Here is a 12405-nt window from a genome sequence, read left to right as displayed (position 1 = left end):
TTTGAGACGGAGTCTCGCTCTGTCGCCCGGGCTGGAGTGCAGTGGCCAGACCTCAGCTCACTGCAAGCTCCGCCTCCCAGGTTCACGCGGTTCTCCTGCCTCAGCCTCCCGAGTAGCTGGGACTACAGGCGCCCACCACCTCGCCCAGCTAGTTTTTTGTATTTTTTAGTAGAGACGGGGTTTCACCGTGTTAGCCAGGATGGTCTCGATCTCCTGACCTCATGATCCGCCCGTCTCGGCCTCCCAAAGTGCTGGGATTACAGGCTTGAGACACCGCGCCTGGCCGAATGAATTTCTTAATTTGATTTCTAATTTGATTGCACTGTGGTCTTGGACACTGTTTGTTATTATTTCAATTCTTTTGCATTTGCTGAGGAGTGTTTTACTTCCAATTGTGTGATCAATTTTAGAGTAAGTGTCCTGTGGCGATGAGAAGAATGTATATTACATTGTCTTTGGGTGGAGAGTTCTGTATATATCTGTCAGGTCCACTTGATCCAGAGCTGAGTTCAAGTCCTGAATGTCTTTGTTGATTTTCTGTCTTGTTGATCTGTCTAATATTGTTGGTAGGTTGTTAAAGTCTCCCACTGTTATTGTGTGTGAGTCTAAGTCTCTTTTAAGTCTTCAACAACTTGCTTCATGAATCTGGGTACTCCTGTATCGGGTACATGTATATTTAGGACACTTAGCTCTTCTTGTTGAGTTGAACCCTTTACCACTATGTAATGCCCTTCATCATCATTTTTGATCTTTGTTGATTTAAAGTCTGTTTTGTCAGAAACTAGGATTGCAATCCCTACTCTTTTCTGTTTTCCATTTGCTTGGTAGATTTTCCTCCATCTCTTTATTTTGAGCCCGTGTGTGTCTTTGCATATGAGGTGGGTCTCTTGAAGACAACATACTGATGGGTCTTGGTTCTTTATCTTGCTTGCCATTCTGCATCTTTTAATTGGTGCATTTAGTCCATTTACATTTAAAGTCATTATTATTATTATTATTTGAGACAGGGTCTCACTCTGTCGCCCAGGCTGGAGTGCAGTGGCGTGATCCCGGCTCACTGCAACCTCCACGTCCTGAGTTCAAGTGATTCTGCTGCCTCTCAGCCTTCCAAGTATCTGGGACTACAGGCATGTGCCACCACACCTGGCTAATTTTTTTGTATTTTTAGTAGAGATGAGGTTTCACCATGTTGGTCAGGCTGGTTGAACTCCAGACCTCAAATGATCTACCTGCCTCAGCCTCCCAAAGTGCTGGGATTACAGTCATGAGCCACTATGGCCCGCCTAAAGTTAGTATTATTATGTGTGGATTTGATCCTGTCATCATGATGCCAGCTGGTTATTCTGCAGACTTTTTATGTGGTTTCTTCATAGTGTCACTGGTCTGTGTATTTCAGTGTGTTTTTGCAGTGGCTGGTAATGGTTTTTCCTTTCCATATTTAGTTCTTCCTTCAGGACACCTTGCCGGGCAGGTCTGGTAGTAACAAATTCCCTCAGCATTTGCTTCCCTGGAAAGGATCTTATTTCTCCTTCACTTATGAAGCTTGATTTGTCCAGATATGAAATTCTGGATTTGAAATTATTTTCTTTAAGAATGTTGAATATTGGCCCCCAATCTCTTCTAGCTTGTGGGGTTTCCACTGAGAGGTCCACTGTTAGTCTGCTGGGATTCCCTTTGCAGGTGACCTGGTCTTTCTCTCTGGCTGCCCTTAACATTCTTTCTTTCACTTCAACCTTGGAGAGTCTGATGATTATGTGTCTTGGGGATGATCTTCTCATGGAGTATTTTACTGGGGTTCTCTGCATTTCCTGAATTTGAATGTTGGCCAGTCTTACAAGGTTGGGGATGTTCTCCTTTATGATATCCTAAAGTACATTTTCCAACTTGTTCCAATCTCCTTGTCTCCTTAAGGTATCCTAATCAGTCATAGATTCAGTCTCTTTACATAATCCCATATTTCTTAGAGGTTTTGTTCATTTCTTTTCACTCTTTTTTCTCTATTTTTGTTCGCCTGTCTCATTTCAGAAAAATAGTCTTGCAGCTCTGAGATTATTTCCTCCGCTTGATCTGTTCTGCTATTAATACTTGTGACTGCGTTGTGAAGTTCTTGTAGTGTGTTTTTCAGCTCTAACAGGTTGGTTATATTCCTTTCTAACCTGGCTATACTGGCTGTCGGTTCCTGTATTGTTTTATCATGATTCTTAACTTCTTTGCATTGGTTTACCACATGCTCCTTTAGCTTCATAAGTGAAGTTCATTATTACATACCTTCTGAAGCCGACTTCTGTCATTTCAGCAATCTCAGTTTCAGCCCAGTTTTGAACCCTTGCTGGAGAGGTGTTGCGGTCATTTGGAGGAAAAGGGGCACTCCGACTTTTTGAATTTTAAGCATTTTTGTGTTGATTATTTCTCATCTTTGTGGGCTTATCCACCTTTGATCTTTGAGGTTGCTGACCTTTGGATGGGGTTTTTGTGTTTTGTTGTTGTTGTTACTGTTTTCTGTTTGTTTGCTTTTCTTTTCACAGTCTGGCCTTTCTTCCCTAGGGCTGCTGCTATTTTCTTTGGGTCTACTCCAGAGCCTAGTTGCCTTGGTTTTCCCCGTACCTGGTGGTTTCACCAGTGAAGGTCATGAAACAGCAAAGACGGCATCCTGCCCCTTCCTCTATAAGCTCTGTCCCAGGGGGTACTGACCTATTGCCGGCCTGAATGTGCCTGTAGGAGGTGACTGGAGACCCCAGTTGGGAGGTCTTACCCAGTCAGGAGGAATGGGATCAAGAACCCATTTAAGGCCGGGCGCGGTGGCTCAAGCCTGTAATCCCAGCACTTTGGGAGGCTGAGACGGGCGGATCACGAGGTCAGGAGGTCGAGACCATCCTGGCTAACACGGTGAAACCCTGTCTCTACTAAAAATACAAAAACTAGCTGGGCGAGGTGGCAGGCGCCTGTAGTCTCAGCTACGCGGGAGGCTGAGGCAGGAGAATGGCGTAAACCCGGGAGGCGGAGCTTGCAGTGAGCTGAGATCCGGCCACTGCACTCCAGTGCGGGCGACAGAGCGAGACTCCGCCTCAAAAAAAAAAAAAAAAAAAACCCATTTAAAGCAGCCTGGCTGCTTTTTGATAGAGCAGCTATGCTGTTTTGGAGATCCCTTCATCCCCTGATCAGTTTGAACTTTCCAAGGCCCATAGGCTGGGATGGCTGAGAAACCTGAATGACCAAGGTGGTGGCATGCCCTACTTCATTTTGTTTGTTTATTTATTTATTTAAAGACAGAGTCTCGCCCTATCGCCTAGGCTGGTGTGCGGTGGTATGATCTCAACTCATTGCAACCTCCGCTTGGGTTCAAACAATTTTCCTGCCTCAGCCTCCCAAGTAGCTGGGATTATAGGCGCCCACCACCACGCCCAGCTAATTTTTCTATTTTTATTAGACACAGGGTTTCACCAGGTTGGTCAGGCTGGTCTTGAACTCCTGACCTCATGATCTGCCCGCCTTGGTCTCCCAAAGTGTGGGGATTACAAGTGTGAGCCACCGTGCCTGGCCCATTTTATTTTTTATGAAGTTCCTCTTGTATATTTCTAGTGACTTTTGTTTATATATTTAGTCACTATATAGTTTGGTCAATATAAAGTTTATGATTGTTACATTTTCTTCCTAAATTATGCTTTATTTCATGACACAATACCTTCTTAATCTGTGCAGTTCTTCTGCTGGACAGTTGTACCTTGTTGACATCGAATGTCATTGGTTCTACTTTTTGTTGCTATCACTGGTTTTGGTTTTTAACTTGCATTTGCCTGGTACCTTTCTTTTCTTTTCATTTCCAGCTGTTCTTTATCATTTTAAGTGTTCTTGTAAATTGTATTTATCTGGGTTCTGCTTTTTAATTATTATTATTATTTTTTGAGACAGAGTCTTGCTCTGTCGCCCAGGCTGGAGTGCAGTGGCACGGTCTCAGCTCACTGCCAGCTCTGCCTGGCCCGGGTTCACGCCATTCTTCTGCCTCAGCCTCCCGAGTAGCTGGGACTATAGGTATCCGCCACCACACCCAGCTAATTTTTTGCATTTTGTTTAGTAGAGACGGGTTTTCACTGTGTTAGCCAGGATGGTCTTGATCTCCTGACCTTGTGATCCCCCCGCCTTGGCCTCTCAAAGTGCTGGGATTACAGGCGTGAGCCACCGTGCCTGGCCAAAATTTTTTAAAATTTTAATTATTTAAGAGACAGAGTTATGTTGCCCAGGATGATCCTCCTGTCTCAGCCTCCTGAGTAGCTGGGACTATAGGTGTGCACCACAACGCCTGGCTTGGTGGTTTTGCTTTTTTTTTTTTTTTTTTAAAAACCTAGTTGTATGATCTCTGTTTCTAATGGTAATGGGTGAATCCAGTCTCTCTCTATTTAGTATAATGTTTGACTCTATTCTTCATCCCAAGTTTTGTTGCTTTAATCAAGTTGCTATTTATTGCCCCTCTCCTCCCTTGCTTATTTCTACTCTCTCATTCTTCTCTTCCACAAAAGGTTACCTTCCTTTCCCTGCTCTCATAATTGTCAACATTCCTCTTTACTGTTTTCGTTTCTTTAGCATCTTTACTACCAAGATGTACTAGTTCCATCACTATATTGCTCTATTTCCCTTTATTCTGCCTCCACCCATACCCAGTAAGTCACAGCCTTTCCAGTACTTGCCCTGCCTCTGCATCCTGGTTTGAGGGTGTTCACTTTTCATTCTTGACTATCGCCAGTCCCTTCAGGCTGCCCCCAGAGACTCCCCTATGCCCAGGGGCCCTCAGCTGTCACTCCTGTTGCACACTCTCAGAGCCCTGTCCTCACTCACTTGGGTTTACCTTAGCATCTTCTCTTCTCTTCCCTTCTCCCTCCTCCCTCCTCCCTCCTCCCTCCTCTCTCCTCTTCTCTTCTCTCTTCAGTCCTTGCTCACTGCAGGACTGTCTCCCCCGTTTAAACTCTGTCCTGTCACTCGGCTGCTCTCCCCTGAAATGAATGGGGGTGTGGGTGGTGGCTGACCCTTCAAGTTCCTGTGTACGCTTAGGTGCCTTTCCTTGTTCCCCACTGAGGAGCGAGATCCAGGCTGCTGTGCCCGCTGCAATCTCTCTCTCTCTCTCTGTCTCTCTCACGTTTCCTGTTGCAGATGAGGCATCGGACACTGGGATGCTTTTCCTTTGTCAGTGACTTGCTCGCTCTTTCCGCCTCAAACTGTAGGCCCAGGGCCCCCTCCGGCGCGGAGTACTTCCCTCCGTTTGTCTCATTATTCTGTCTCCTTTTCTTGTTCTCCTGCTTCTGGAGCCTCTCCTGTTGCACCTGGCGTCCCTTGCTCTGCTCTTGTCAGTCCACGCCCCTGCTTGTGCTTGACTAAACTCCCCTTTTTTTAATCTGCTGAGTGGTTTCAGAAGAGAATTTTATTTTTTCTCTAAAAAGTTTGTTCTCTCTCTTTTAGTTTGGTTTTATTTTGAGTTGTTTGTTGCTATACTTGGATCCCTGGGCCTTTGTTGACTTTTCCTTCTGGGTGCCCAGCAGACACCAAGGATTCCCTTGCGTTCAGGACCCACTGGCCTCTGCTGTTGGTTTAGGGTGGGTTTAGGGCCTGGGGCCTGGTGGGGAGGAGACAAAGCCATGCTTGAATCTCCACATTCTCAGCACTGCTTGGTGAGCTCGACTGCCCTCTGTCTGAGGACTAGCTGTGTCACCAGCCCAGGCTTGTCCATAACCCATATCACCCTGTCCGCCCTGATGCCTGTCAGCTGGTTTAGCCCCGCGGAGCTCGGCCCTGTGGTGTCTCATTGAATCCCACACCACCTTGTGAGGTTCAGGTGACTGTGCTCTGTTTTCAGTTGAGGAATCTCCAGGCTGTGTGACGTGCATGAGGGCCAGGGGTGACAGCCATTAGGGCCTCCATCAGCTCGTGCTGTAGCCTCACGCCACATTTGTTGCCCCGTGTGGCAAATACAGCAGCTGCGCTGGAAGGAAACACACTTTCTTTTATGTCTTCTGCTGGCCCCTAGAAGGGTTATTGAGAGCAAAGACAGATCTTGGTCATTTTGTGTTTTCTGGGCTTTGATCAGGGCCTGGCACAATTTGTACACATTTTTTGAACAAATGGGTGTTACCGGGGACTAGCAAAGACTCTGCCTTAGGGCACAAGAAATAGAAATCTAAGTATTTGCATGTAGGCAGGCCCTATTCTCAACAGTACTTCACTGTGTCGTCATAGGTTAATGTAATATGGAATGTTCTCCCTAGCTTGAAGATGTCATATCAGTTTTCTTGAAATAAACTTTTTCATTATAAAGATTATATGCTAATTAAGTGAAACCTGGAAAATGCAGGAAGCTGAAAAGAAGCCCAATCTCTCTTGGTTTTCCCCACCCAAAGCTGTGATTCCAGAGATGTTTCTGCATTTCCTGTAGACTCTGCTTTTACTGCCATAGACGGGAGCCCACAGTGACTGCTTGCTGTCCTTAGGGACCTGTTCCCCATCCCCAGGGAACAAACACATCTGTCTTGGGTGCTGCTGAGGATGTGAGGGGCTGCACCCAGCTCTCCCCCAGGACCTCTGGAGCAGGAGTCCCTCTGTTAGGTCTTGCTCAGTCCCCTGGCTCTAGCTCCTCTGGCTTCTCTAAAGTGGATGTTTACGGCAAGGAACTGGTGGACTTTAAGGGCAATGTCTAGGGAGTGCGGGTCTGTGCAAATACGGCTGTTGGCATGACTATGGTTGTGCCTGTGACGGGCGAGGATGTGTGTGGTCGTCTTGTGTGCCACAGGAAGATGTGTGTGGTTGTCTTGTGTGGCAAAGGGAGATGTGTGTGTTGGGGGTGCTGTGGCCCATTGTGAAAGGGCAGCATTTCTATGAGGCCTTTCTCATAGCAGGGGCTGACTGGTTCTTACTGGCTGGTGGGCATGGCCACAGAGTCCTCTTTGGAGAATTTGTTGCTTGTTTTCTTGGCCACATGTGCGTGCAGACACAGTGGTTTACATGAGTCACATGTTCTTCTATCCCTTCTTCCCAGAGTGGCCCTGTTTGTGTTCACAGGTGTGTGCCTCATGTGTGCTGAGGAGTGCATCTGTGTGAGCATCTCATTGGATCTTCAAAAGTGAGCGCAGTCGGGCTGGATGTGTGCTGTGAAGCATGTGTGTGTGTGACTCTTGTGTTCCTGCGCAACTGTGTGTGGGTGCATGGGGGGTTCGGAGTGTGTGGGCTTGTTCTGTGCACAGCTCTGCCTGTGTGTGTGTCCCTCCTTATCTGCACTGCATGCCTGCCTCCCTCCTGTCCTATTGCTGCCTCTGTGGGGAGTGGTCATCCCTGGCCCTCAGCAGGGCCGGCCACATGCCACTGAGAGCCTGGGTGTGCACACGTACACACATGTGTACAAACACACAAAGTGCACATAGCACACGAGCCCACACCCCCCCCCCTTCTGTGCCACTGAGAGCCTGGGTGTGCACACGCATGTATGTACAAACAGAAAATAGCACACATGCCTACACTGCCCCTGCTCTTTTGTGCCGCTGAGAACCTGGGTGTGCACACATAGGCATGTGCGTACAAACACACAGTGCTTATAGTAAGCATGCTCACACACATCATCTCTTGAGTGCCACTGAGAGCCTGGGTATGCATGTATTACACATGCTTATACATCTTCTTTCCCATGCCACTGAGAGCCTGGGTGTGCACATGTATGCACATATGTACAAACACACAGAAGGTGCACATAGGACACATGCCCACACAGCTCCTCTCTCTCATGCCACTGAGAGCCTGGGTGTGCACACATATGCACGTGTGTACACACAGAAAGTGCACATGGCACAAGTGCCCACAGTCCCCCTCTCTCCCATGTGACTGAGAGCCTGGGCGTGCACACATATGCATGTGTGTACAGACACACAGAAACTCCCCATAGCACATGCACCCACATACCCCCTCTCCCATGTCACTGAGAGCCTGGATGTGCACACATACACACGTGTGTACAAACAGAAAATTGTGCATAGCACGCATGCCCACACCGCCCCTGCTCTTTTGTGCCACTGAGAACCTGGGTGTGCACACATATACATGTGTGTACAAACACACAGAAAGTACATGTTAACATACACTGCTCCCCACATCCTCACACGGGGACCCCATGCTCAAGCCCAGGTATTCAAAGCCCACTAAGAGACCAATGGCTGGGGCACAGCTGTCTGCTCTCTGAGAGCACAGAGTCACACACGGCCAAGCTTAGCGCACAGACTAAGAAATGCTTACACAGGCAGATGTGCTCTTCTACAGAGACACACAGCCAGCTCCTGTACAGACACACACCGGAATCCTCACGGAGACCCTTCCCTCAGTTGTTAAGCATTAATGAAGTGCCTCTCAGTGTGAGGGGCTCAGTGGTAAAAAAGACAACGTGGCCCTGTCCTCATGGAGCCTACAGTCTTGTCTGGGAGTTGGGCATGGAACAGGTCAACAATAAAACACAGTGACAAGTGGCGATGTGGTTAGGGCCGCTGTTGGAGGTGAGCCGAGGGCCCTGTTCTAAACAGTGTGCCCAGAGCAGGTGCTCTGTGCAGGTGATGTTAATGCTGAGACCCGAAGGTGTGTGGGAAGGAGTCCAGCGAGGGATGCATTTCACACTTGGGATATTGTGTGAAGGACCAGGACACAGCAGGAGTGATGTGTGTGGACACGGGAAAAGGCTGCTGGGTTGGGTGGTGAGCAGAGTAGAGAAGCAGTCAGGCTGGAGCAGGTGGACAAAGTTTCCAACAGTGAGTATTGTGGACACTGAACAGCCATGGACCATGCATAAACAGATGAACTTGGCTGTGTTCCAGGAAAACTACTTAGAAAATAGACAGCCCATGGGTACTGACCCCTGAGTCCATGAGGGAGAAAGAGGGAGGGACAGATGCTGCAGAGCTCCGTGGGCTGTGCTGAAGAGATGGGATCTGGGGAGGGACTAACTCAGATTTATGTCTTCAGGGGAAAAAGCTTGGGGTGATCATGGAGAGTGGCCTGGGGGCATCAAGACTGTGCTCCTAGAAGGTGGCTGGGGATGCTGGGGACCAGAGACAGTGAGTGTGTATCATCCACTTCAATCCTGCTCTCCTATCTGGCACCCAGTAACCACGGAGATCATCAAGGCCTTGGTTCCCTCAGCTGTGAAGTGGAGGTCACAGGGGTCACTGGCACAATTGTCTGTGACCGGCTGGGGCTGGAGGCTGGTGTCCTCCAGGGTGCGTCTGTGGGGGTCCACAGGTGGGGTAGGCGGGTACCCAGTGGTTCCCACATCCTCAGTAACCCCCATCCCCTCAGGATCCCCGTTCGCCCGCGCCAGCCTCAAAAGCGGGAAGACAGAGAGCTCGTCATACTTCCGGAGGAAGGAGAAGATGTTCCGGTTTTTCATCCGGCGCATGGTGAAGGCTCAGAGCTTCTACTGGGTGGTGCTGTGTGTGGTGGCCCTGAACACACTGTGTGTGGCCATGGTGCATTACAACCAGCCACGGCGGCTCACCACGGCGCTGTGTACGTATCCCCGTCCCTCCCTCAGGTACTTCCTGAGCATCTCTTCTCTCAGCCTGGAAACCCTGGTCCATGCCCTGGGACCACCCTGGGTGGGAGGGGACCCACCCCCATGTTGCCCAAAGTATCCCACAGCCCTAGTCAGTCCCCCTGGGCCTCTGTGGGGCCTGGGGTGTGTCCAGGGCTGGAGGGTGGCCTCTCCAGCCCCTGGGTTCCAGAAAGCACAGCTGCATCTGCTAGACCCCTGTCCCTCAGCGTAGTGTGAGACTGGTTGAGGGGTCCCGGGCACCCAGGGCAGGATATATGTGGGACGACCAGGGGCGAGCCAGGCCAAGCAGATGGGTGTCCTCCCCCTAGAGGGCTTCAGACCTACAGTTGGGACTTAGCCCCACGCTCCTTTCCACCACGTGGCTGCTGATTCTGCCCCAGCTTCCTGATGGGGGAGTCCTGGCTTCTTACCCTCCTTGGGTTCCCCTGGTTACCTTCATTTTTCTTTACATTTGGCTGAATCTGGATGCATTCATGCCCTTCCGTGGAGTGAGCTGACTGCAGTTCTGTTCCACAAGCCTCAGCACAGGAGCCAGGATGGGCCCCTCCAGGCCTGGTCTGTCACAGCCTCGGACTCTCTGGCCCATGTGGAAAACAGTGTTGCTCTGTGGTCTTACTTCACAAAGAGGATCAAAACCAAAGAGTCCACCCATGTTTTCTGTCCTGTCAGGTAGTGTTTCAGTCCTCCTGACCTCAGGGGTCAGCTGCACTCACCCTGCTGGGTGTCTACGGCTGATCTGGAGACAGGGCCTGTTTGGGGTTCCCTGGAGGGCCTCAGTCTCTCCTTGAGGGCCCTGTGTGCCTGAAGCTACGGAGGCACCTAGGAAAGCCTTTTCCGACTCCGTTCGTCCCAGCTCCGAGTTCAGCCTGGCTGTCACTGTGTCCTGCTGTGACGGTGGCCTCACCAGGGCCCTAGCTGGCTGGCTGAGCCCCGCTCTGTGGACCAGGGGGCCTCGCCTGCTCTGCCCAGGAGTGTGAGGGTTCCCTGAGCTGCAGGATCTGACGCTCCACAGTGGGAGAGAGGGGGCTGCAGGTCACCTGGAAGCATGGGTGGGAGAGTGGCTGTGTTGGGGTGGAACTCTGGGCTGCAGTTTCCCAAACTTGACACTGAAATCTACGACATGCGAACAGGGTGATGGTTGTGGGGCGCAGAAGTAAAAGGAGCCAAGGGAGCTCCCGCTCAGGCTCCTGGGCGGCTGCAGGCCGAGGAGCAGCTTGTGTACATGGAACTGCCTGTCCCGGCCCCTGATTCACATGTCCTGGGGCCCACAGGGTGGCACCTTGGGACTTTGCTTGGGCCTGAGTTCAGTGTCTCTCTTGAGTCCTCTGGCTAAGATTTTCCCACCCTTGGGGGTCAGGTGGTGACCAAGGACTTCCTCCTGACCCAGCGGCTCGGCCCGTTGTTCCCTGTGAGAGGCTGTTGGTGCGCAGTGAGTCGGCAGGCAGTGGGTAGGGGTAGGGCTGCGTAGCCCAGTCGCGTGTCTACTGTATGGGAGCACAGGGCTGGGAGTATCCAGGCGTTGGTGAGTCCACAGGCATCCCTGACCATAGACCGCTGCTGTGTCTTGTCTGTGGTTTCCTGGAGTTCCTGGCTTGATTAGTGTCACTGAGGGAAAAATAGCTGGACAGAAATGTGGGCAGTGTCCCTGACAGCTGGACTGGGCCTGAGGGAGGCTGGCTCAGTAGGTGGGGCAGGCTTGCCAGAGGCGAGGGGGTGTGGCCGCCCAGTTTAGAGCAGCTTCGCAGGGGCTCATCGTGGGTTTTGTGCACCTCGGCTGTCCATTCTCCAAGGACCTGCCCTCAGTGCATTGCCAGAACCTTCAAAACAGGCTTGAGTTAAGAGGGACACTTGAGTTAAGAGAGGCTTGAGTTAAGAGGCCTCGCCATCCTGTGAGCCCCTGGGGGGACCTTATGCAGCTCACCAGACTTGCTCACCCTCCCTCTGCTCCCATAGCACACCATCCTCTTAGAAGACAAAACCTGGTTTTAATGATCTGTCTCTGTTTCCCCCTCAGCTTGTGAACTCCTGGGGAGAAGGGAGTTCATGGGAGGGCATGAAGGGCAGGCCCCTGAGAGTCCACACCTGGGCAGAGTCCAGCTCAGCCTGTCCCCTTGCTGGCTCAAAACAGCACCAGTGCCTGCTGGTTGGATGCATGATACAGACGTGTACGAATGAATGCCCTTTCTTGGCCTCAGAGAGGAGGCTGAGTATGTGAGGCTGAGGGCATCCGTTCCTAGGGAGAGTGAGAGGGCAGACAGGATGTTGGAGGATTTCAGATCTCTTTCTCCAAAAGTTTTGCCATTTGCATTTCTTGTACTTGTTCCTTGCAAAGTGCTCTCACTTTGGTCTCCTGGGGAGCAAGGTGTATGCCTGGGTAGCCTCCCCTCCCAGATCTAGGGCGTGGGTGCCCGTAGTCCTGTCTCTGGGGCCTCTCCTCCCTGGGCCCAAGCCCCTCGTGTGGGGAGCCCGAGGCCTTTGTGACCCATGCAGAGGGGCTCTGGGACTTTGTGGCCAGGAGTGTTGGGCCTTTCCAAGCTGCTTGTGTGTTCCCCTGGGCTTGCTGGGGTGCTCTGGGCTGGACTGCAGGGGTCACAGCTTTTCTGCCACATCTTACACCTGGTGGTCTGCACAGCCAGGCCCAGGTCAGAGCTGTAGGGTCCAGTGGTCTCAGTGGAGGGTGGATCATTCCGTCCCGAGCAGCCCTGCCTGAGGGTTGCGGGCATCCGTGCCTCTCACAGGGGCCTCTCAGCTTCTCCAGGGACGCTGCTTGACCTTGTTATCATCCCATGCTTAGCTTGAGTGCCTGTTGATTTTCTGGCTGGTGTCAGAGGCCAGCT

General features: G+C 50.9%; 1 protein-coding gene across 3 annotated transcripts in view; it reads left to right on the top strand.

Annotated features, from left to right (window-relative positions):
- Positions 1-12405, top strand: part of CACNA1B (calcium voltage-gated channel subunit alpha1 B) — a 255490-nt gene that overhangs the window by 86212 nt on the left and 156873 nt on the right. For all 3 annotated transcript variants that reach the window (XM_023227714.2, XM_031934108.1, XM_023227715.1), the window contains exon 11: positions 9313-9522. In XM_023227714.2, the coding sequence (XP_023083482.1) occupies positions 9313-9522 (210 nt within the window). The remainder of the gene's footprint in view (positions 1-9312; positions 9523-12405) is intronic.

This window comes from Piliocolobus tephrosceles, chromosome 14 (genome assembly GCF_002776525.5).
Source record: "Piliocolobus tephrosceles isolate RC106 chromosome 14, ASM277652v3, whole genome shotgun sequence".
Taxonomy (NCBI): Eukaryota; Metazoa; Chordata; class Mammalia; order Primates; family Cercopithecidae; genus Piliocolobus; species Piliocolobus tephrosceles.
This window is presented reverse-complemented; position numbering and strand designations above follow the sequence as displayed.